At 33.0% G+C, this 26122-nt stretch overlaps 1 protein-coding gene across 2 annotated transcripts in view; it reads left to right on the top strand.

Annotated features, from left to right (window-relative positions):
- hob (bridge-like lipid transfer protein family member hobbit) overlaps nt 1-26122 on the top strand; it is a 155046-nt gene that overhangs the window by 115087 nt on the left and 13837 nt on the right. For both annotated transcript variants that reach the window (XM_085813453.1, XM_035368583.2), the window contains 3 exons: nt 8432-8664; nt 10397-10493; nt 25270-25474. In XM_085813453.1, the coding sequence (XP_085669579.1) occupies nt 8432-8664; nt 10397-10493; nt 25270-25474 (535 nt within the window). The remainder of the gene's footprint in view (nt 1-8431; nt 8665-10396; nt 10494-25269; nt 25475-26122) is intronic.

Below are 26122 nucleotides of genomic sequence, written 5' to 3'. Positions count from 1 at the left end.
AAAATTTTTAACATTACTTTCACTTTTACCATATCACGGTATTTCTTAACATTTAAAATAACAGTTCACATTGTATATAAGAACATATTAACATGCCGTTAATTTTACGCATTTGAAAACATACATTAGTAGTACATTGTTAACTTCTATTCTTTTCAAAGCAAGTGCCAATTCTTCTACATTGAAATACTACATTTCAAAAAGTCTTTCAGACTAAAACTTCTTTCTTGCCAGAAAGTTTTAAATAAACTTTATACAATAACTTTTACAATATTTAAGTCTTTACACATCAACTTTAGTTTTACGCGCGAGTAATTGAAAAACATAATACCAAAATCGGTAACAACTCATTTCTCGCCCTTTTGGCGATAAAGGTAGACCTCGCATGAGGTAAAACTTCTTGAAATCTGCCACTTGCAGTAAGAATGAAAGATTAACTTAAGTTTGCAAAGTAACATAAAATTTTACTTATCTTTGTGATATTCGGACATTCTTTTCTGAGCCCAGTCCTGGAAGGTAGCGCAGATTTTTGTTTGATTTATCCTCCTTCTTGTGCGGGCTCGCCCTTCAGTGCCTTCCTCTAGAAGCTTTCTTTTTTCTCCAGTTCGGTCACCCTTGAATACCTTCTTTTTCGCCTCTGCCTGTGGTCTTGGCCGTTTGATGGCAGCTGGTCTTGGTGGAACCGGGAAACTTATTTCGCGTTCCTGCTTGGACCTCGTTGCTGGCCGTTCAAATTTTCCTTGTAACTTTTCCTCCGCCGCTGGTGGCCCTTCCGCAGTTCGGCGACATTTGCTGCGGAGAGTCCTGTCGGATGAGTAGATCTTCCGTTTTAGAGCCGGGTTATAGTTGCCGTCATTTCTCCTGGCTCTCTTTGCATACGTCGTCCTTCTCCCTTCTTCATTCTGGGGGTGTTCGTGAGGTCTCTTTTCTGAACGGTGGAACGGCTTCTTTTTCTTGTTACCTTCAATTTTCCTGCGGGGAAACTTTCTTTTCACTTGCTCCTGCCTCTTAATGGCTTGCCCTTGTACTTGTCATTGTTCCAACTCTGGAGCTTGTGCCTGCCGTGTCTGCCGTGCCGGATCCTGCCAAAAGATCTGTAAATATTTGCATTTTATTACGATCATAGTAGGGTTTGTTTTGATCAATGTTTGCGGAGCAGGATTCACCATTCCTGGCTTTTAACACTACTACAGCGTGAGTTATTTTTTCTATGACATATGGTCCTTCAAATCGTGGAAAAAATTTGGCAGTTATATCTTCTGATGCTGAAGAAAGTGAATGCTTAATTTTTAATACTTCATCCCCTACTTTATAAGTTACTCCCCGTCGTTTCAAGTCATAATACAGCTTTTGTTTTCTCTGTGCTACTTCAGTATTCTTTTTTGCTTCTTTAATTAGTTTTTCTATATCACCCATTTTAAATTCTGGGGCTCTTTGTTGCACATAAAATAATTTATCTAACGACGTTATAATCTTTCTGCCTAAAAATAACTCAGCAGGAGTTTTGCCCGTTGTATCATGTTTTGCGGTCCTAAGGGCGAAAGCAAATTCATTGACATAGTTATCCCAGCTTTTATGAAAATTTTTAACATAGCTACGGATAATTTTCACTATATTTCTATTGACCCGTTCCGCTATATTTGATTGCGGCCGATAAGGGACCATTTTTAAATGACGTATGCCCAGTTTTTGGCACATGTCTTCAAATACATTACTTACAAATTGAGGACCATTATCCGATATAACTTTTAGGGGCGCCCCGTATTTTAAAATATATTTATTTAAAATAGAATCAGTAACTAATTTCGCGGAGGCTTGTTTTAAGGGAACAATTTCGGTCCACTTACTAAAATGATCAACCATAACAAGGAGATAGCGACTTTTATTTAACTGACTTTTTGGGAAAGGGCCCAATAAATTGATGCCAATTATTTCATTTGGAAATTCTGATTTAATACTATTTAGAAACCCGGCCGGGCAAAAATTAATATAATTAACTGCTTGACATGTTGGGCAGGACTGGACATACGCCCTTGTTAACTTTTGCAGTTCAGGAAAATAGACTGCCTCGCGTACGCGTTGGATAGTTTTTCGAATACCAGCATGAGAAGCTAAAGGGCTGTCATGGAGCTCCTGCAGGATATTTAATCTAAGACTAGCTGGGATAACAGGTCAAAAGTCGTTGTTGGAATTCGTAGTTTTTGTATAGAATAATAGACCATCTATTAGTTCGTAATGGGCCGCCCTATTTCTTATCGCCACAATATCTTGGTGGCTAAAATTTTCAGGATCCTTTAAATACTCATAAATGCTTCCAAACTCAGGATCCTTACCCAGTTCGATTATTACAGTTTCTCGGGAATTTATTGTACATGCTGTGAGCATTGCCACCTTTACAGTATTACCGTCTTCATCTATTTTAATTCTGGATAGGGCATCTGCTACGATATTTTCCTTTCTGGGGGTATGCTTGATTACCAGATTATATTCTTGTAGCTTGAGTGTCCATCTTATTAACCTTGGGGATAAGTTTTTCCCTGAGTACAATCTAGTTACCGTCGCATGATCAGAGTACATTGTTATTGGCGCCTTTCCAAAATAGGCTCAGAACTTTTGCACTGCTAACAGAACTGCAAGTGCCTCTCTCTCGGCCGCGGAATAGTTTCTTTGTGTTTGATTTAAAGTTCGGCTAAAAAATGCCACTGGCTGCTGATTTTGCGAAAGTACCGCTCCTACCGCATAATCCGAAGCATCCGCTGAAATTTCTAAATTCTCATCCTTTTCAGGAAATTTCAACACAGGGGCTTGCGTTAATGCTTGTTTTAATTTTTTGAAAGCACTATTGGCTTCGGCCGTCCACGAGAATCTTGCCTTTTTCCTTTTTAATTTTAACAATGGTTCAGAAATAGCTGCAAAATCTTTTATAAAAGACCTATAATATGAACAAAGTCCTAGAAAAGAAGAGAGCTTCTTCGCCGTGTTTGGAGTCGGATACTTTTGTACAGCGATTATTTTTGATTCGTCTGTCTCGATTCCTTTCTGAGATATTTTGTAGCCTAAATATTTTAATTCAGGGGCTGCAAATTCGCACTTTTCGACATTAACTTTTAGACCGGCCTCATTTAATAAAGAAAACACCTGTCTTAAATCCTGTACATGTTGGTCGAGATTATCACTAGTAATAATGATATCGTCTAAATAGATAAATGTGGACTTTCCAAGAACAGGCCTTAACACAATGTCCATACATCGCTGAAATGTTGCCGGTGCCCCTGAAAGGCCAAACGGCATACACAGGAATGCATAAGTGCCAGACTTGGTTATAAAAGCAGTCTTAGGCACGTCTTCAGGCCTAACCCCTATTTGAAAATAACCAGTCGTTAAGTCTAAAGTTGTCATATATTTGGTCGATGTTATGTTCCTTAAAATTTCTTCAATAATAGGTAACGGATATACCGGATATTTAGTTATGGAGTTTAATTTACGGTAGTCAATTGCGAATCTCAACCTTTTTGGATGTGTCAATGGATAGTCATTATTTTTCTTACATAAAACCACTGGGCTAGCATAGCTACTTGAGATGGGCGTTATGATCTTTTTACGTAGCATATCGGTGATATGCCATTCTATAATTTTTTCCTTATTCTTATCATAGCGGTATGCTTTGTGGCGAACCGGCATTGAATCTCCGGTGTCAATACTATGGTTAGTAACCTGAGTAAATCCTGGAATATCACTAAATAACGAAGCAAATTCACTTACCACTTGTCAGATTCTTCGTTGCTCTTCATTAGGCAGGTGGTCAAGGTTTAACATCGGCGGTTCAGCCTTTTCTTCTCGAACTGGTTTCATTGTCAGCTTAAGGGACGCTTCATTAAAATCTAGCGTTGCTTGTGCCTCTGAAAGAAAATCTATTCCTAAGATAATATGTGCTTGCAGATTCTTTACTATGAAAAACATAACCTTTACTTGTTCGTCCTTGATACGGACATACAGCGGTAATTTACCTATACACTTACATCTTTCTCCTTGCGCAGCTAACACTGTCGTATTATCCGAATTATATATACGATATTTACGAAAATACTTCCTAATAAAATCTTCTGCCACACAAGAACACTGCGCGCCTGTATCCAGGAGTGCGGTGGCTGGGATATTATTCACCAACACTTCAATCTTCGGAAGAGTCAAATTTTTCACCATTACTGTATTTAACTTGAAGGAAGAGGGGTTTTTGTGGCCTTCGGATTTCCGCACCCTCCCGTCAGCAAAAATCCGTTTTAGTTTAAATTATTTTTCATTTCCGTGCTTTCCTTCTTTTTCCACTGGCCTTGAGACTTTTTTCCTGGATTGCTATTGAACTGTAGACGTTCGCGGGCTGTTTTTGAATGCTCGGGTTTCCTTGCCCATTGATTCGCTTTGCTTCCGTAGCCGTGTGCTTGAGTTTGCTGTAGTCTTGGCGCACCAAATTGGTTTCACTGTTGATATTGGCGTCTTCTTTCAATCTCCGCCGTTCTTCTACTTTCAAACTGGATTGCTAGCTCAAATAACTTTTCCAGTGTAGTCGGATTTCTTAATTCAATAAAGTCTTGCACTTGGGGCAGTAACCTCAGCAAAATCACTTGAATTATCTCAGGATCCGGATGGTTTCCATACAAGAGTTTGAAGACGTGAATTTTTCTTAAAATAAAGCTTGAGAGATTTTCGATTCTTTGTTGATATATACTGAAAAGTTCCGTTTCTAATTTCGCACGATCCCTTACAACAGGGAAGGCTTTTAGTAGGGCAGTCTTGAAATTTTTGTAAGTATAGGTGGGACTTCCTGCTTGACCCAAGAGACTTCTGCCTATACATTTGAACCAATTAAGCGCTTGGCCCCTCAAAGCGCTGGTAGCTAAGGTAACTTTTTGAAATTTGTGCACGGGGTAGAGCATGAAGTGGTCATCCAATTTTTCCAAAAAACTGGTTACCGGTGAGTTTCCATTAAATGTTGCTTCTGGTTTCATCGAAGCGCGCATGGTCTGGACGATGTAACCAAATCCTTCCAGGGCGGCAGCTGGCATTTCTGGATTCTGAGCCGCTTCTGTAGGCAGCACAGGTTCTTCTTGAAACTCGGCCATGGTTATTCTTCTTCGTTGGGCGCCACTATCAGGTTCAATGTTCCGTCTTACTTTCTTTGGGAACATGCAAGGACCTGACTCGGAACAGGGAGCTTACTAAAGCTATGTTCAATAACTGTGGGAAGTAGACAGGATACACAAGAAGGGTATACAAAACCCTTTATTTTTCTCTCTTTACAATATTTTCCGTACTTCGGAATACAAAGACCCACTACTTGTGGTCTAAACGTAAGAATATAAAAATATAACTAAACTCTAACTTAACTTTGAAATAATAAGCGTGGAAGATTGGCCTTATATTAACAGGAAGCCGTATGTAGTACAGAGAACTGTGAACACTACAATACGTTTAAAATTATCAAGAGGATTAAACCTCTGGCCTGGAAGGCAACCAGCAACTGAGTAAAACTTCTAAGGTAAGCGGTCTGCTTCGATTAACTCCTTCCTCTCTCTCGCTTGGCAAAAAGCCACAACTTAAATACTTGGCGTTCGCCAGACAAATTTTGCATAAATAAGTTAATACTTTTAATTCTGGCCGGAAGTAGAAAATAAGAAGTGATAGTAAAGATTTAAAATAAAATAAACGTTAGTAAAACTTAAGATCCTTACAATATGCTAAAAATAAATTTTGGTAATGATACTCATAGGCCAAAAGATTACATTTAGTGCTATTTGAATCGAGAATAACTGATTTGTTTTTCACCTAAAGCCAGAACTCGCATGGCCACACCAGGCGGCAGAACTTGGGGAAAAAGATTAGTTAAAAAGAGTTTTTCATTGTGATGACAATGCCCCAATCATCAGTCAATTAATGGGCAGCAAAATCTGTAGTATGGTTCTAGATCCAGAAAATACCACTTCTGATATTGAAGAAAGTGACAGAGAGATTATTGAAAATGAAAAAATTTCGATTGACAAGTTAGTTGGTATTCTTGACCCACAATTACAGGACTTGAACAATTGGAATGTAAAAAATAAATTGGCGTGGAATGTAAAAAATAAATTTCAATAAGAAAAATTGACAGTATGCATTATTTTTATATCAACATGTATTACAGACAATTATACATATTACAAAGGAATTTATGACAAGAAAATTACAAATACATTATACAGATACATCTAGAATGTTAGTTGTGTATTATCCTTGAACAATCTAAGCAGTACCCGGGAAATCCTTCACAAAATTTGCAAACATATATTGTATCTCGGGGAATAGCAACTTTTGCATTGCTTTCTTAGAATTTTCTTTCTTTTTTCCCTTATCGTGTACTCAGCACATGTTCAGATTCAGACTGACCACACACAGGAGCACGAAGAACAGATGGCAGTTTCGGTAAACTTCGTGTCATGGATAAACGGTAGTCATACTGTGATGTATTTTCATTGGAATACTTATTATAGATAAAGTGGGAATTGTTCATGATTATTTGTAAATTTATTATATTGAATTACAGGTAGAGGTTTCGATTTAATTTCACTTCTTTTGTTTGTTATTTCCGCCATATCATTTTATATTCATTGGAAATGTAACTGACGTCTTTCTTATCCTGCAATCATCACACCATTAGTATACTTTGCTACAGTTTGCCCTTTCTTCAGTTTTTTTCATTTACCTCTTTTGGAAATGTCTTTCTGTTATTTCTGATTGTCCCATTGCAATGATTTTTCCTATCAGCAAGACATTTTAACAGTTCATAGCTGTTATAATAATTGTCCATAAATATGCTGTGTCCTACAACCAACATTCCCTCGAGTAAATTCATAACGACTTTTTTTCCACCAGAATCGTCCAACATGTCTGTATATATCATAAATTTCAGAACCATACCATCAGGGGTTGTGATCATGTACAACTTGATACCATATTTGTGACGTTTGTTTGGTATAGACTGTCTGAATATAAGCCGCCCATGCCACAATACCATCAATTCATCTAAACTAATCCCTGGGTAATATGTTTCAGATACTCGCACGTTGAACAAATTCACCACATCTCCTACTTTATACAGTCGATCCTTTGGAAGCTCTGTATTCTGATCTAGGATTTTTTTGAAGTGGAATGTCCTCAGTAACAACAAAAACCAATCCTTGCTCATATTTTCTGAAAATACAGGTAAACCAAACAGTGAATCTGTTTTCCAGTAATCTTGTATACGGTTGATTTGTATAGTTCCCATATGTATGATCAATCCCATAAATACCAAGATTTCCTCTTTTGTGGTGCCCTTCCAAGTATTGATGCGAGAATGTTTCTTTTTTTCCCTTGCGAAAAAGTACTTTATAAGCAAAATCATTAGTTTCAGCAAATATTTCTTCCAAGATACCATCAGTGAGAAAATGACGAAAGAAATCTATAGGATTGTTACCTGAAACAGGTTGGAGCAAACACTCGAATTTTATGAAAGGAAATTTTTTCATTGATGTTGAATCGTTTTCCCAAATAACATTTTCCACCACAGTTGAATCATCCTGCTGACATGCAGCCTCTTGGTTCGTTCTTCATCATCATCATAATCCGAAATATCATGGGTACCAGTCGGAGGAACGAATTCTTCATCACTGTCATAACTAAAATCGCTCGGGTACTCATTCGATAGCTCGGCCAACAAATTTGCTATTTCGTCATCCGTAAGAGCCTTTTTATAATGAACTATTCTTTTCGTCGGGCGCGAAGGCCTTGCACCATCATATCTATAACTCATACTAAAAGATTATATTTTCAGTAAAAAATAAAACAATAATTTCAAAACCGTGATTACTTATATGTAGTTTCTAATTTTCTCTCCATGCCAGTACCAGAAGAAATACCCTGCATGCAATGCCAAATAAACTGGAGAATGAATAACAAGTATAGGATCTTCCCGCGCTAGCGCGTGACTGGCTGCTAAGACATCACCCCACATCACGCGCTGGCGCGTGATTGCCTCTTTGCTCAGAACAAAACGTCACACGCAGGTGCTTGATTGGCAGTCAATATGTTAAACAACTTAGATTGAAAGAAATAACATATAAATAATAAAGTAAACATATAAATAATAAAGTAAATTTTGATACCCTTTAGATCATAAATGCTACATTATTTCATAAATCATGATTTCTACATGCTATCTTACTAGATTTAAACTGATGAACTAATATCCGGATTCCAAATCCAGGCTGGCCAAAGTGTTCTGCAAATTACGTATAGTTGTATAGTTTGTGGTTTGCATGTTTCAGAACTGAGAGCTAGTAAAATTCAGCACTTCTTAAATTTTTTGAATAATTTATATGTTAATTTTAGTAGCTTTCTTAAGAAAATTATTTTTCAGATATATGAACATAAGGAACAACTTAATTCTATGAATGAAGAGTTAACGATGATGATAAGTTGTTTTAAGGAAACACAAATTATTGCTAGTCGTTCACGCCAGAGAGCATCATCACAGGAAAAAGTAGTTTCAACTTCCAGGAGGTCAGAAGTTTGTTTTAAACATGCTCAATGGAGATTAACTGATGCTGATGGGCAACTAGGAATTTCAGATTTAATTTTAAGTAACTTTCTGTAAGTAGAGAAAGCTGAATTTTAAATCTCAGTATTTTTAGCTTAATTTTTAATAGTTTGAGAATACTGATAAGTTGAAGTAAATGAAAATGGTAATTTATGTTGTGTATCAGAAAAACTAAAAGCATTTGTTTGAATTGAATTAAACATGCCAAATCTTTTTTTTAAATATGTATTAAATATTTTTATATGTAGGTTTTTAAAACACTATTTTTTTTCATTTTTATGCATTATTTTATTAGATATTTTGTGTACAATTAACCTTTTGTTATCATATAACATAATTTTCTATATTTCTGTATTCTAAATTTCCATAATAGGAATTCTGCATTTTCCTGTGACATTGATAAAAAAAAGGAAATCAATGATAACTACTGCATAAAATTCCTTTCCTGAATGTTAGTAAGAGAAAAGTTTGTCTAGTTTTTAGAAAAAACCAACTGTAAATGTACCAGAGAAATAATATAAAGAAATAGGTGGCTAGCATTTATTATTACAATATTTTCTTTAAGAAAAGAGTTTAAAAAATTAATTAAAAATCTTACATATATGATATTATTCTGAGTAACATAAATAACATTACAGGTTTATTAATCCTTAAATCCTATTTATTTAAATGATAATTAATTTTTGTTCTGCAGTTAGCTGTTTATATATTTTTTTAAATAGTTGCTGCAGTATCTAGAATTCGACATTTTCCGATGGCCTTTTTTTTTTTTTTTTTTTTTTTAAGCTTCTCTGAATTAAGTTTTATTATGCAGTAATGTTTAGGTGTGAATTTTTTATCCAGCAGCTATTTAATAGCATCTCTTCTCAATGAAAACTGTTCATTTTTGCCACTTTGCCATTTTTATATATCGTATATATTTAATTTCCGAGGTTACCGTCCTTTTTTTTTTTTTTTTTTTTTTTTTAAAGCATTGTCTCTCCCGCCCTCCAGGGATCTCTTAAGTACCGCACTTCTCGGCCAAAGCATAATGCTCAATTCTTTGATTTAGAGTTTCTGCAAATTGTGCAGAAAGTTATTTAGACCGAATTTTAAAATGTCTCCAACCCAACTGCAAAAGAAAATGAGATTCTTTTTTTATTCCGAAGCTTATTTAATAATGTTTGTAAAGTGCTCATCTTGTAATATCTATAGCACTTATGGATTGGATTCAGCAATATTGATATTCAGTCTAAATGCTTGGTGAAAAGAAGTTGTAAGCAGCACAAATTGGTACATACTGTCTCCCCACATTAATCTGATTTCTGATGCATCTGATCGTGTTAAAAATTCTAGTATTTTTTTTTTTTTGGGGGGAAACAGTTTTTATGAGATTCAGTGATTTATTTTATGTTTTGTGAAATCTTGTTATTGATTTTGTTATTTTAAATAGTACATGCCATACGAGCAACCAAACAGTTCATACACTTCGCACGAGGGGCGGAGTCTATATTTTTCCAATAAATAACAAAGAATGTCACTATTTACATGGGAGTGGAAATTTTAGGAACATTGTTTTTCCCTTCCCTTTAAAATGGGAATTGAACTTTACTTACTCGGGAATTGAACTCATTAATGGGAACCCTTAAATGGGAATCGAGCCCATTAATGGGTGGACGATATCCAGTAGGAACTCAGGAATGATAATGTGAATGTTTCTTTTCAATATATGTTGTTTTTCTGCAACATGGAATGTCAAAAAGACTCAAAATTGTTAATTTATTAATTTAATAATTTATTTTTTAGGTATTCCAAAGTGGCAAAAACAGATGATTCTGTTGAACATCTTCTTGAAATAGGATATATAAAAATGCGAAATTTACTTCCAAATCAAGCATATAAGGTAATGCCTAAGAAAATCATAGCATATAAGGTAATGCCTCTTGTTATGCCTGAAGAAAAATGTATGAATTTACGAATATCAAGAAACTAATTTCAGATGACGTAATAACGCAGGACATATCAAAATTTGAATTGCATTTTTCCATTCTGTTATTTGGCAAAATTTGTTGAATTAAGGTTAAATTTAGGGAACTATGTCATGCCAAACAATTCTCTTTGATGACTACTTCTGAGTATTAGAACATAATCTATCTGAAACACAATCTCTGTAGAGGATTAAAATTATCTGGGTATTGTAAAGTGTGTACTACATATTATTGCAATTTTCATAATAAAAATGACCAAGGTTTCAGAATGTGCTGAAATCTGGCAATCACGTACATAATAATTCTTTTGGCAACCATGTACATTCAAATTCTTCAGTTTTAGCAACTGGCATCACCATATTTATATGTTCTTTTTTGTTGTATTCTGTTCAACAGTCTTTATAAAAAATGAACTAAATATTTTATTAAAGAAAGATACTAAATAAAACTAAATACTAAATGTTGAAAAACTATTGAACTAAATATTAAATTTCTGCAAAATATGTATAAAACTAAATATTTTATTAAGGAAAGATACCAAATAAAACTAAATATTGAGTACTAAATGTTGAAAAACTATTAAACTAAATATTGAATTTCTGCAAAATAAGTACTTTTATAGAAAGAAGCTAATTGAAATTATAATATGTGACTATGTTCTTAAATGAAATAATATCGATATTATAACGAGAAGTAAAAACTATTAAATTTTGATAAATAATAAAAAGACAAGTTCCTGATAATAGCCATATTTCTTAAAATGAAATTATGAATGAATTCAAAATAGGGAAACAAATATAGAATTTGTAAAAAAAGAAAAAAAAAACAGGAAAACCATTTTCTATATAGCAGAGTAAGAAGAATGGAAGAAAGGGAAAGACAAGCAGGAAAATTTTTCCAATATATGTTATTATAAAACTAAATTTATGTTATAAGGTATTTCTCCTACCTTCTTAGCATGCTTTCATGGTGTAGTGGTGTGCATGCTGGGCCCCTATTCCTGAGGTCCGTAATTTGATTCCCAGCGAAAACGTTCCTCATTTTTCATCTCTCCCGCTTCCAAAAAATGCCTATTTTCTCTACAGTGGCACCCAAACTAAAAGGTTGGTTGATGATGATTCTCCACACCCAGGATTTGGCGGTTGGATCCCCAAAAACCCCAGTCGTCCTTTAAAAGGGGCAGTATATAATGTATTTCTACCGTCTTCTTAGCATGCCTTCTTAGTGTGGTGGTCTGCACGCTGGGCACATAGTCCAGAAGTCCGTGGCTCGATTCCCGGCGAAGGCATTACTAATTTTTCATCACTCCTGCTTTCAAAACTACCTAATGTCTCTACAGTGATGCCTGAATTAAGAAGGGTGGTGGATGATGATTCTCCACACCCAGAATTCAGCGATTGGCTCCCTTAAACCCCAGTTGCCCTTTAGAAGGTGGAGTATTTAAGATATTTCTCCCACCTTCTTAGTGTGCCTTTGTGGTGTAGTGGTCTGCATGCTGGACGCATATTCCAGAGGTCCGTGGTTCGATTCCCGGTGAAGGCTTTGCTCATTTTTCATCTCTCCTGTTTCCAAAAAATACCTAATGTCTCTACAATGTCTCACCAAAAGAAGGTGGAAGGAAGAAATACTGCATTATTAATCAGATATTGTTAAATCATCTTAAGACTGAAAAGGGAAATTTGTCACTGAACTCAGCAAATCAAACCGTTGAATCAGTTTAGCTGATTTAAATTTTTACAATAAAATGAAAGAGTTATTTTCCTGTAATGGCTGATCCTTCTCTTTGATAATATTAAGTCTTTGCAGAAACAGTTGTGTGGGGAAAGTTTTAATTATCAATTAAATTTATTACCAAAAAATATAATTCTGCAAGCTGTTTAATGACATTTTGATGCTTGTTTGGAAACATTTGAGGGCAGTGATAAATTTTAATAATCAAGAGAAATTATGTTAAAATATGAAACTGATGGACAGATTTGTAGGAATTCCTTAAAGTGTAAGGAGCCTACCAGTGGCTGAGTGTTTAAGTCACTAAATACTGGTAGTTCAGTCCAGGATTCGAAAGCTGGCGAATGGGCTGGTTGCATGATGTTTTTCACATGTAATGTGTATAGCAGTTTTCCTTATAAAGGCATCCTTCCTGTTAGGCAGATAGCCTCGAGTGCTTTGCCAGAATCAAATAAACATAGCCAAACATTACAGTATAAGTAACTTTGGAGAATAACAGAAGAATTCTTGTAATTAAATTTTACTATCTGATATGAATAAATTTGTAAATTGTTAGGAATTAAATGAAGTTACTAGTTTGGAAAAAGTTACAACCTGAAAAATTCTATTATAAACAAAAAGAAAAGTAAATATATTTTAAATTTTGCTCACAAATAGTAGTAATAATAATAACTGAAGTATGAAATGAATTCAGAAAGAAAAGAAATGTTTTTTGAAAGAAATGTGTAACTGTTAATCAAATTCAGTTTAAGAGAAATTTAAACTTGTATCAGATTATGCTTATTAATTAATTTGTTACTATGCGATATTTTCTAAATTTTTAAGATTAGTTTTACTTCCTTGTATGAAGTAAAAATTCTGGGTATCATATTTCAACAAAAATATCCATTTTGACCGCTATTGAATGCAATTTAACAATGTTTTTGCGTAATCTGTATGTGAGGAGAAAATAAAGGACTCCCCCCCAAACAAATTATAAAACTGATTTAAAATGGATTCAGAAGAGATTTTTTCTTAGCGTCTGTATGCATGAATGTATGTATCTTGTACAACTCAAAAATGAGTAGCCTCAAAACATTGAAATATTGTATATAGGACTGCTATAACATGTAGTTGTGTACTTCCCTTTTTGATTGCCATCAACCACACTAAAAGTAAATATATATTCACTCTGTTACTCGGCTCAGTGAGCTCTGTTTCTTTATTCTTATATGTTTGTAAATTGTGCATTATTTGCTTTAAAAATGATTCAATTATGTTGTTCTTATCTTCTGGTTAAGGTTTTTATGCCTTTAGTTTACCTGCATGTTATAGTTGTAGAATTGTCAACAATATTAAACTTAATTCAGAAGTCAAGCAAAAAAAAATCAGTGTTATATTTTCAAATTTTTACAGAAGTAGTTTCGATGGTTTAACCGAACCATCATCATCAGCTGGAAAAATGCAAATGAACGAGACAAGGTGTAATGATTAGATAAGATAAGAAAGTCTGGACTGGACACAAGCCACTGGCGCCATCTGTTGATGAAACCAGACTTAAAGCATAATTTCTTTAAAGGCTGAAGGCAAAGATGGATTGGAATTAAAGTCGTTAACTAGAACAGAAAGATTTTTTTGAATGTGAAATGCCTCTAGAAAATCCAGTTCACCAATCAAAGATGTTTTTTGAATAATTTTGGCAGCAGAAAAATTGAAAGTGTGATTTTTGGACCAACAATGTTGGGCAACAGAAGACTTCTGTGTTTTCTTTTTTCTAACATTTGCCTCAGGTTCCTTTATGCAAAATTTTAAGGCTCTCTTAGTTTGCCAATTTTGTAAATTAAGCCACACTGGCAAGGAATCCTGTAAATACCCCAGGAATTCATATCCAGAATGGGGTCCTTGAGCATTGAACTCGGAATTTTATTAATGGGAGAATAAACAACCCGAAAGTTAAATTTCTGCAAATTACGTGCAAATTTATAGCTAATTGATGAAAAGAAGGGAATGACAACAGAACTTTTATAATCTCCTAACAAGAGTTTGCCTTTTGCAGGGTTTGTGCGGTCCTTAAGAGTCCTTAAAAGTCCTTAAGTTTTTGGAATCGATTTTTGGTCCTTAAAAGTCCTTAATTTTGGACAAAATCAGCAGAAGGTCCTTAAAAGTCCTTAATTTTGGACAAAATCGGCAGAAGGTCCTTAATTTTAATCATGTGAAATTTCTGTCTGTTTTTTACGACTGCCATTTTGAGTGGGAATTAGCAGTTTGGAGGTATATTTTTGGCGATTCACTGATAAATATGGTTATTTGAATGGGTTATGATTTTCCTATTTCTAATATAAATGGTGGGATACTCGAGTTTCTGAGCAAGAAGTGAAACAAGTACTTCGAAATTATTTCACTTTTTCTAATGAAGCACTCTTAAACAATTTTTCGCTTTTGGGGATGTGAATTCTTTTATTGAACAGATCTAAGTTGATAAGTTGACTGAAATGTTGATAAGTTGACTTATCAACATTTCAGTCAACTTATCAACATTTTGGCGATTATTAAGAACAGTTTCTATAGAAAATTTTAAATTCCATGAGCTGGGAATTTTTCGACGATTTTTTTAAACATTCTAACATTGATAAATTTCATTAAAATAATGTTATTATATTTAAAAAATAACGTATTAATTTAAAAATATCTTTTCAATTTTTTCATGATAAGAGTTTTCTCTCATGTAATTGTCTCAGAGTATTCCAAATTCTCAGAATATGCATCAGTTTTCTCTATAAAATTAATTAATCAATTTCACACTTTTTTCGTCTTTTTTTTTTTTTTTTCAAAATATTTCTGGCTTTTTACTGTTACAAAACTGGTAGGAGTAATTTTTCTTCGGGACATTAGACATTGCAACTTGAAGAAGAATGCGACTTGGAAAGTTTAGAAGGATTTGATTGCAAGATTTATAGACCCATGATTCCATAAGATTTTAGAAAAATGTGACACAATGAAAAATATCGCTATGGTATTAACACATAATGGATGTGTTTTACAGAAAGTTTGCAATGAATTTCTTAATTTTTGGATAACATCTGGAAGAACAATGAAAACATAATATTTGAATGTTTTACTTCTGATAGTAGAATCTTTTTCTTAAGATGCTTATCTTCCCTTTATTTTCTCTACTTTTCACTAGACACAAGTATGGAAAATATTAAAAATCTTATCACATGGACAGGCATTATAGAAAGGAATTTTTTATTATTAAAGAAATTGAAAACTGGCAATTTAAAAGATTCATCTAATATGTCTTAATGTAATGCATCATACACTGGTCTGACGCTAGGCATTTTCCCACCTAGTGCAGTCACAAGGAATATTAAACCTCTCTGTGTAGATCCTAAATTTTGCTGACTAGTGCCTTTCTAAATTCTGCTTCCAGTGCCTGCTCTAAATTCTAAAAGTTTTGCCATTTCTACATTTTGTTGCTGGATGTGTCACTAAATTCTAAAAATTCTGCCACACCAGCTCTGTAACTGGCCCTTACCATATATATTTCATATCTCTTGTGAATAGCTAACTAATATTACTAAAGAAATAAAATTAGCAGCTTTTTCTATACATTTTAAATGCATTTTTTTTTTTTTGGAATAACAGAAATATTTAATTAAATCCAAAAATTCTAAAATGAAAAGAAAATGTAGACAAAAGAAACTGAATATATAAAATTATTCTTCAAAGATATGTACAGTTATTATTATGTAAATTACCCAGTTGTTTACAATTTCAGCTTTTACTATAATTTCCCATTTGTATTTTTTCCCCAGAATGGGAATCATTTAGACATTTTTTTAAACTGAGGTGTTTGGAGTGTAAGACGAGTGTGTTTCTGACCTCCACTTGCTCCTTGCTTTAGTTCCTACCAGCTGTGATAATTTGTAATTATTCATCTTTGCATTACTGCTGCCGAAATTTGAATTTGTTATGACAGTAGAGTTACTGAGCCAGCTTAAAATTAAATTAAATTGTATAGTCTTTGACCACTAGTCCAAATTTTTTTGTTTGAATTTTATTGTTCTTGTTTAATTACATCACCCCAAACTTTAATTGATTTGGTTAGCATAAGAACATACTTTTTAAGTTCTTTTTAAATAAGAGGCTTATTTAAACCTTTGTCTTTGTAGTTACTTTGAGACATAGCGATAATTTGCTTCTCGTCTGTTGGGAGTTTTTTGACTATTTAACTTTTACCAGATCAAGTAAACCATCATAGGTACATTGTGGAGAGGTTGAAAATTTGGAGATAAAGTTTGCAGAAACTGATGAGAACATTGGTTTGCATATTGAGAGAAATTTCTAATTCTTAGTAAAGATGCTTAAAGAGAAAGAAATCGATATAAATTAGCCAAAATGTCTGGCCAGGCTTCAAATTAAAAAGAAGCATAAATATTTTGTTGAGTGTTGTTGCTATAAAACATAAATGTTTTGTAGATTAATGTGTAATTATCCTAATATCGTTGAAGAATCAATGACATAAATTTCATGTATTTTAAAGTGTGAAATTTTATTAGATTGTGATTTTAATGACTTTTAACAGTATTGTTAACAATAGGTAAAATTTAATAGTGGTCATGTAAATTCATAATGACTAAGGTTATCTAACTATCTAATTTAATTTATAACTAACTGCTTACCCTTAAAAATTATTTGTGCATATTAAAGTGAGTTATTGCCTTTCATTTTTTCTTAGCATGGTACAAGGTAAAACACAAAAATCTAAAAATTCATGTAAAACTTATTCTTCGTATCTAGCGAGACCTAAAATAATGCAAAGCAGCTTAGTGTCACCTCTGGTGCTTTAGTGGCTTATTGGAACCTTAAAGTATATTAACTGGGTTACATCCCTTGGAATTCTACACAGAGCTACGATACCTTAAAGTATATTAACTGGGTCTTAATCCCTGGAACTCTACATGGAGCTACGACACTAACTGCAACAGACAGAGCCCAAATAACTTTATTATAAGTATATAATAATATTATAAACTTAAATATTATAAGTATATATACTTAAATATTATAAAATATACTTAAATATTATAAAATATACTTAAATATTATAAGTGTAAAATATTTAATGCTGTTTGATAAATTTCATAAAGTATATTTTATACTCAAATTTACTAATAATTATGTTAAGTAAGTTATGTTTAATAATAATGCATCCTACTTAGGGATCTATTTTATTTTTTGGATGGTATTACAAAAGTGAAGTTCAGGCATAGAAAATATTTTTAATTGAATTTATTAATTTACTATTTGCTCATAGGTCCTTAATTTTTTCATTAATGGTCCTTAAAAGTCCTTAAAAGTACTTAATTTCCATGTGTAGAAATGTGTACAAACCCTGCTTTTGGTGTGTTGTGATGAGAATTTTTTAACTACTTGATTAATTATGTTGGGTGAAAAGCCCCTGTCAATAGCTATTGCTTATAAATAATTTAGTTCTTCATCAAGTGATAGTTTGGAGGAGCAAACTTGAAGAGCATGGAAAACATAGGAATAAAATGAAGCTAACTTTTGTTTAGTCGGATGACATAATTTGAAGTGTGGTAGAAGGCAAACCGATGAAGGTTTATGGTAAACGAAAGTACTAAAGTTGAATGTGTTACGTGTGACCAAAATGTTGAGAAACTGAAGAGAATTGCAAGTCTCAAGTTCAAAAGTGAACTGAATAGCAGAATCAACAGAATTCATTGTTGAAAGAACTTTATTTAAATCATCTTTATTCCTTTCAAACAGGGTAAAAGTATTGTCTATGTAGTGGAACCATACCGGGAAGTTTAAAATCTCAAACAATTTTGATTCATAATAATGCATATGGATATCAGCCAGGATGGGACTGAGGGGGCTTTCCATGGCTAATCCCTCAGTTTGCTTGTAATATATATTTTGGAAAACAAAATGTGTTTGTTTCAAACAGAGTTGAGTGAGAAAAATAAGTTCATCAATTTCAATGCAAGAGAAATGAAATTCGCGAAGTCTGGTGTCTAGACATCTTATTGCACCCTCCACTGGAACATTGGTGAATAATGATTTTACATCAGAAGAAGCCATGAGTAAATTTCTAGGAGAAATGTTTTTAACCTTTTTCTATCGAATTTTTTATGGTGTAAATGTTATTGTCTAATAGAGTTGAAAATCTAGAAACTAAATATTTAGCTAAGGGATACGAGACAGTACCTAAATTTGATACAATAGGGCGGAAAGGAATACCACTTTTATGAATTTGGGGAAGAGCATATAATCTGGCACAATTCGCAACAGATGGGATAAGTGAATGTTTTAAGTTGCTTGAAAGGATTTTTGAAGATTTGATTGCAGTTTTTATTTTTGACAGGTCCGAAGGTGAAGGATCTTTAGGGATCGGATTATATGGTCCTTTGTTTAAGAGTTTAGTGACACCATCGATGTAAGTGTTCTTATCCATGACGACTAACTGGCCATCTTTGTCAGCCTTTGAAATAATAATATCCGGGTTAGAATGAATTTCGCGCATTGTAGCTCTTGCTCTCACGGTTAGATTTGGTTTCAAAGGTTTATTATTGAATTTCACATTATGAGCGATAAGATGCCTAATCATTTCTTTCTGTGAATCTGAAACTTTACTGAACTTGAAAGCTTTTTTGATAGAAGCCAAAATCTTTGAAATTGAGGGTTTAGAGGTTTGTGAGAAGTTAAAATTATATTTTAGAATTCTCTCTTATTCTTCTGATAAACTAACATTAGAAATATTAACTGTTGCCTTAATGTTTATAATGGAAAGATTTTTTGAACTACTTGGAACTGGAAGACTGTGAAAAAAGTTTTCCGAATTTAACTGCAAGGGTGTTTTTGACGGTTAACTGCATTCTTTGTTCTAGACCAAGACTTTTGTTCAAGGCCAGTGAATTTTGGATATGAATTAGCGAGTTTCAGATGAAGCTTATAGAGCTTGTGTTCAATTTTGGATAACTGTTGACGTGTATCCCTTATGATGACTGAAGTAAGTTTAGCTTGCAGTTTAACAGAATTCGTGAAACGCGACTGGAAGGTTTTTGATTAGATTTGATTTGAATGAAATTGGGGATCAATTTTTTACATTTACACTTAAGTAAAAAGTCAAGGTGATTCAGGAATTTTTGTCGTTTCAGGCGTAAAGTTAGTTGTTACTTTTCTCAAGCAGCATGCTAATTTTAGCATGATTTTATATTTGTAGTTCTATTATTGAAACAAGAAATAAAAAGGGTGAGAGAGAGAAGGGGGATTTTCGTATCATTCATAATGTGAATAAAAGCCAGTTTTCTCTTCAAATGTACCATCCTAATCATAACTAAATAAATCTAAATTGCAGTGGACAACAAGTTTGAACTTTTTATCGGTTTCTTTTATATAAAACTAATATTATATGGAAATTAGAGTGCTAAATATGAAAACAGTAATGAAATTCAAAAGTTAATTATGGTTTCTTATTTATTTTTTAAATACATTTTTGAACATGTATTATTTATAAAAAATATTTGAAAGTTTTATTAATTTCTGACACTAAAATATGTCTTCATTTTGCTACTTGATGATACACTACATCTGGAGCATCTTCAACATGTGTCCCAACAATAATCAGGAAGCATGCAGGGGGTTCATTTTCCCATATATATCTTTTCTCTGTATCTGCAATGTGCTGGTGAAAGTGCTCACCGTGTTCATCACTAACTGCACCACAGTTACCTGGAAAAATATGTAGGTGGGAATCAAGAACATGTTTCAAAGACATGTTGTAACCTAGTTTCTAATATGATAACAACAGTTCCACAAGTTCAGTGTAGTTTTTAGGCCCTTTATTTCTTAGGAAGTTATTGGCTACTTGTCGAAAATTTATCCAAGCATTCTTCTCATCACCTGTTAAGATATTTTCAAAAAATTCATCCTTAAAGAGATTTCGGCCCCAACAAAAATGCCTTCCTTTATTTTTGCTTCATTTAGCCTCAAAGGTATTTAAATGCTGCACTCTTTTTATCCATCGCTTTCACAAAATGCTTCATTAGCCCTAATTTTATGTGTAGTGGTGATAGTAATAACTTTGTGGGTGAATCAGTGACACATGCTGCACGTTCTTTTTTCCTGGTTCCAAGGACTTAGTGAGTAGTTCTGGTTCTGGTCTAGTAGGCCATTCTTTCTTTTTAAAATGATCTGCCCATGTTCGACTATCCCATTCACATAAAAAACAGCAGAATTTCATGTATAGTATTGCAACCCTAGTAAAAGAGCAACTACTTTTAAATCTGCATACACTTGCCATTTATAGTGTTTGCATTTGATAAACTTTAGGAGATTCTTCAAATTTCACACAATTCCTTAATATGAACAGCAGGGCCAGGAAAATCTATGGTAAACTGTATTACTGATACATAGCAAAATGGCTTTTAAGCTGAACAGGTACTATCTATGAGCAATCTCTATTCTTCCAGTTTATTATTCATATCGAGAGCTCTGAATAAACTATTTACGTTCTGGCAAAAATTTAAGGCTCTGTCAGTAAACAATCACTTCAAATCTTTCTAACAAGTAAAAAAATGAGTGATCACCACACTGTTTTCCAAAAGATCGCAATGTAACAGGTTCGCCTTATTTTTTGGCAAATCTAGGTCTCTCACTAGATCTTTAAATTCAGCTTGAGTTATCATGTGAGGCTGTCTATGTGAAATATTGGATGCATACTCAGGATCCAAAGATGTTGACGGCATGTTTATAACATGACAAACTTCAGCACTTTTTTCCAATTCCGAGTCAGAGGAATAGGTTTCTGCTAGTTTAGGAATTAGCAGATCATCACTGGGGTACTAGTCGTATAGCAGATAGTACAATTGGGTATATTAAAATGGACTTCTTTTCCTTCGATACACGCATTCCCTGTTCTACAGGAGGCACCATGCAGAAATGGCAATCACTCGTATGATCTGACGGCTTTCCACACCATTCACAAGTGGCATTGATATTTTTTTATGATTTCACCAGTTTCGCAGATCAAAAGTGCACAAATTACCCAGGTCATGTCTCAGTCTTCCACTTTGCAGCCAAACCAGAAATTGTAAGCATTTTTAACCATTGGTGTCATGTTGCGTCTCTGCAACGTGGAAGTCACCCCACCACTAATATAGGAAAAACTGTCCATGTTATTAACACATTTACAAAGCACCTTGCTTGAATACTGTCTTGCAACTGTCTAAAGAAATAGCAACACTTTGTGACGACTGCATCATCCTTTGAGGGTAAACATCGGGAGGATGTAGTCATATATCAGGGATATTTCATTAGTGTGCGGGTAAGTGTTAATCCATAGATCTTTGAAATGTGAACTAACAAACAATTTTAAAAATTATTTTCTTGTTCATCAGATCAAAATTAACAGGTACTCTTTTTTTTTTTTTTTACTCTGATAATTTTTTGCTGTTAACCAGTGTTATTAGTCATTTACCTAAGGTGTAGAAAATAAAATTCATATTTATTCAAGATAGTAGCTGAGGTGTGTGTGTGTGTGAGGGGGGAATTAATTTTTTATTTTATTGAATCATCTGAAAAATTCTGTGTTTTTACTTCCTTGTACGAAGTAAAAAGGAAGTATTGTAATTGCGAAAAGTTCCAGGCAGCATATTTCAATGAAAATATCCATTTTGACCGCTATTGAATGCAATTTAACGACGTTTTTGCGTGATATCTGTACGTAAGGACAGAATGAAATACTCTTTTCCTTCAAAAAAATTATAAAACTGCTTTAAAATTAATTCTGAAGAGAATTTTTCGTGGCGTCTGTACGAATGTACGTGCATATGTACATACGTATCTCACATAACTCAAAAACGAGTAGCCTCAGAATGTTGAAATTTTGTATATAGGACTGCTATAACATGTAGATGTGCACCTCGTATTTTGGTTGCAATCGGCCGCACCAAATGTATATAAATATATCTATATATATATCCACTATGTTACTCGGCTCAGTAATCTCAGTTTCTTTATTCTTATATGTCTGTAAATTTTGCATTTTTTGCTTTAAAAATGACTGAATTATGTTGTTCTTATCTTCCAGTTAAGGTTTTTATGCCTTTGGTAAATCTGTGTGCAATATTTTTAGAATTATCAGCAATTTTAAAGTTGTTTAATTGCCGCTGAGCCTGTTTTTAATGGCGGCCATTGATGTTTACATTTGAAACAGGAGACTAGTGGATTTGTTGCCAATCTAGAGAAACTTAGCTTCGCAACAACAAAGATAATGCATTCATTTATTATTGCCAATTAAATCATGCTTAATTCTCTCTGGAATTTTTTTGAGGAAATAAGTGTTTGAGATTTACTTCATAATTTTTAATATAGATATTTTGAGTTTTTATGTATTTTTGCCTTCTCGTGAAGTGAGAATTAAATTAATTAAATGAGAAATACTCAATCGTCTGTGAAAAACTGTTTCTTTTTTGTTCTGTTTGCTTAATTTCTTTTATACATCATGCTAGCTTTATTATAGTATTTGAATAGAACGTGTGGCAACGATTAGATAATTCTATTCTTTAAATGATATAAATTTTGTGCATTATGAGTTATAATATGAACGAAATATATACGTTAACTGTTATATAATTATTGGATTATATAACAGTTAATTTAGTTTCCATTATATAATTATTATATAAGTTAACTGTTATATAATTATTAATACTGTTAAGTGAATCTAGCGCTAGAGTGTCGCTATGGTAAACAAATACTAGAGTGAGTTTTAAAGAATGTATTTATTCTATTGTGGTTTATGTGCTGTCGGCGAAGTAGATTTAATTCAATCCAATAAGTTTAAATGAAATGCAAGAAAAAATGTGTATAATTTAATATTCCAATACAAGGAAGTCATGTGGTGTACACATCAGATTTTTTTCCATGATAAATGCAGAGTAAGTAGCACAAAAACAGAGAAACTTTTAGTGAATCACATAATAATCATTTTATTCTATGACCTTTTTGCCATCTTTCAGGCAGCTGGAAATTTCCCTTTTAAAAAAGTGAATAGGTTTATTTGTAAGGAAGTTATTGACATGCTCTCAGATAGTCTCCGCCAACCAGCGGCTGAGCGGTAAAGTCGGTGAACACTGGTAGTTCGGTCCGAGGTTCGAATCCCGTGAATGGGCTGGCTGCATGTGTGTTTTCGTGGATTTCCCCATGTGTAACGTGCCACTTTCCCTTAGAAAGTCCTCCATGAAGGCATCCCTCCCCTTAGGCAGATAGCCCTAATATGCTTTGCCATAATTAAATACACCACTACATCACCTCTGATAGTCTCCAAAGAAGGGAACTCCAGGCCATTTAGAAAATTTTGATGTGATCTGAAGAGATTAAAATCTGAGAGGGCCAGATCTAGTGAATATTGGGGTAACACAGAATGCCTCAGCCATACTCAAATTTTTATCTGACATTCATTGAAATATGGGGCTAAATATATTTATGATGAAAGACAACACCTTGAAGATTGGCCAATTCCGGGCACTTTTGCCTCAATATTTGCTTTTAAAACAATAATTTTGGAAGAGTATTTTTCTGAATTTATTGCCTGATTTGGTGGCAACAATTCATAACGTACAATTTATTTATAATCCCACCATACACTACATAATACCAGATTACATATCCATTCTTCTTCGAATGATCATATGCTGTACTTTTTGGGATGCCTTTTCTGACTGATAATTTCTGAGCTATATAATTTGGATTTTCAGAGATAACATCTTTTTAGTCCTTGTTTGTAAAAGATGGTCATCTAAGCTGCAACTGTTTTAGAGGTTGAAATTTACATGCTTCTAAAACCAGCTTTAAACCGTATCATTAGAAACGTCACTTTTTCCATATATATATATACATGTATATATATATATATATAGCACAAATTTTATGAGTGGTCTAAATAGCATCTCTCCCCCCTTTATTTTTGTAAATCAAAAAAGTTTTAATGTGTTGAAAATGAATTTTTGGGCTCTCGGTTCATAGCAATGCACAAAAGCAAAAGTTGGGGCACAACACATGCTAGAATTATGCAATGTGAGCAGAAAAGACTGTATTTAAAACATCCATTTCAGTCTTGGTCACTCCATATCAGCAGTAACAAAATAATTAGAAGAAAATGCACTTCTGTTTAAAAAAACACAGAAACTTTTGGTATGACCCTGTATAATGTATATGCTTATTTTAAGTTAAAGGTTTAAATTCTTTTTTTAAGAATTATGCACTGAAATGCAAAACTGTAGGTTCAAATGCGTATAAGCATTTGTATTTTTATTACAAAATTTCTGACAATGTTTATTTTCTAAAACAAAAAATTTAAACTTTTTAAAATTTTAATATTAATCAAATATATATTATTAATTGAATTTTCATATTACACTGAATTTATAGATTTATTTTTAAAAAATTTTATGTTTATTATTAATTTATTTCAAGTAAAATTTATAAAATCCAAAGTGTCTTCAAATTCTTTCTTTGTATTATTATTATCATTTTAAAATTTATTTTATTATTGAATCATTATTAGCATTTGTCTAGAAAAGTAGCAATATATATAAATGTATGCATAGAACATCTTTGCAGTAGTTATCAAATTATATTAGTTTAGAGTGCTTAAAACATATAGTCCAGGTAAAATTTTATGAGCATTAGCTCAATTATTACAGTAAAGTTTTCATTCAGTATTTAAAATCTTAAAAATTACTAGCTTTAAAATTCTTCATTATTCATTTATATGTCAGTCATTCTATTCTTATTAAATTAGATTTTGTTGTATTCTGGCATATTTGAATTGTATTTATGTGTGTAATAATGAAGTAGTAAACTTTCCATTATGAAGCTTTAAACTCTGTATTATTATATTATCTTATTGTTTAAATAGTATTTTTGTTTTGACTGAAATATTTTGTTTTCAATTAGATTGTGCTGCAGCCTACTGATGTGCAGACAAAAATCCCTCTTGATAGGCAGTGCTTACTGAGGATTTATTGTCGAGAAAGAGCCCCTGTTGGTGGAATTTCTATAAAAGAACATCTTGAAGTAAATGTTGTGCCAATAACAATCGGATTGACAGAAGCATTTTACAAAGCAATGTTGAAATTCTTTTTTCCAGGAAGGGATACAGGTAGAACTGAAATTATAAAATTAATGGCATTGAATTTTAATTTTTATTCATTTTTAAGTTATTTACATTAACAGAAAATTCTCTGAGTATAAATATCTTTATATTTATGACATTATTGAAGTTCAAATAATTAAAATTATATTCGAGTAGAATATTATGTTTACGTTTATCTTCTAATAGTCAAATGAAGACTACTCCCTTTTTAATAACATTTTCTTATGTGTAGAAATATAGGTTTGATACATTTCAGGTATGAAATCCATTCACTTTTATAAAATTTGTATTATTAGGGTATACAATTTTTTCATGCATGTAAATGAGTCATTGTAAGGTTTTTGGTGTGTACTGCTGTTGGTTCTTACAAGTTATGATCCTCGTTACATAAAACAATTAACTTTATTAACACAAATGCATTTGTTAAAAACAGAAGCTACTGTATGTTATTCCAACTTCTCAGAGCAGATAAACTATATATTTTCAGATGGCGGCAGCATGAACAGCTGAGCATGAGATAACTATGATGGAATACTTGAACTATACGTATCTCCACTGCAGTGGGAACTTACACACACGCCAAAGCTATATTCAGTTAAACATATTTCTTCAACTTTTGGAGCCGTTTTATCTAAATAAATGGCGTGGGAAATT

Source organism: Stegodyphus dumicola, chromosome 3 (assembly GCF_044657685.1).
Source record: "Stegodyphus dumicola isolate Sdum_Otavi_A_Nest chromosome 3, ASM4465768v1".
NCBI classification, from domain to species: domain Eukaryota; kingdom Metazoa; phylum Arthropoda; class Arachnida; order Araneae; family Eresidae; genus Stegodyphus; species Stegodyphus dumicola.
This window is presented reverse-complemented; position numbering and strand designations above follow the sequence as displayed.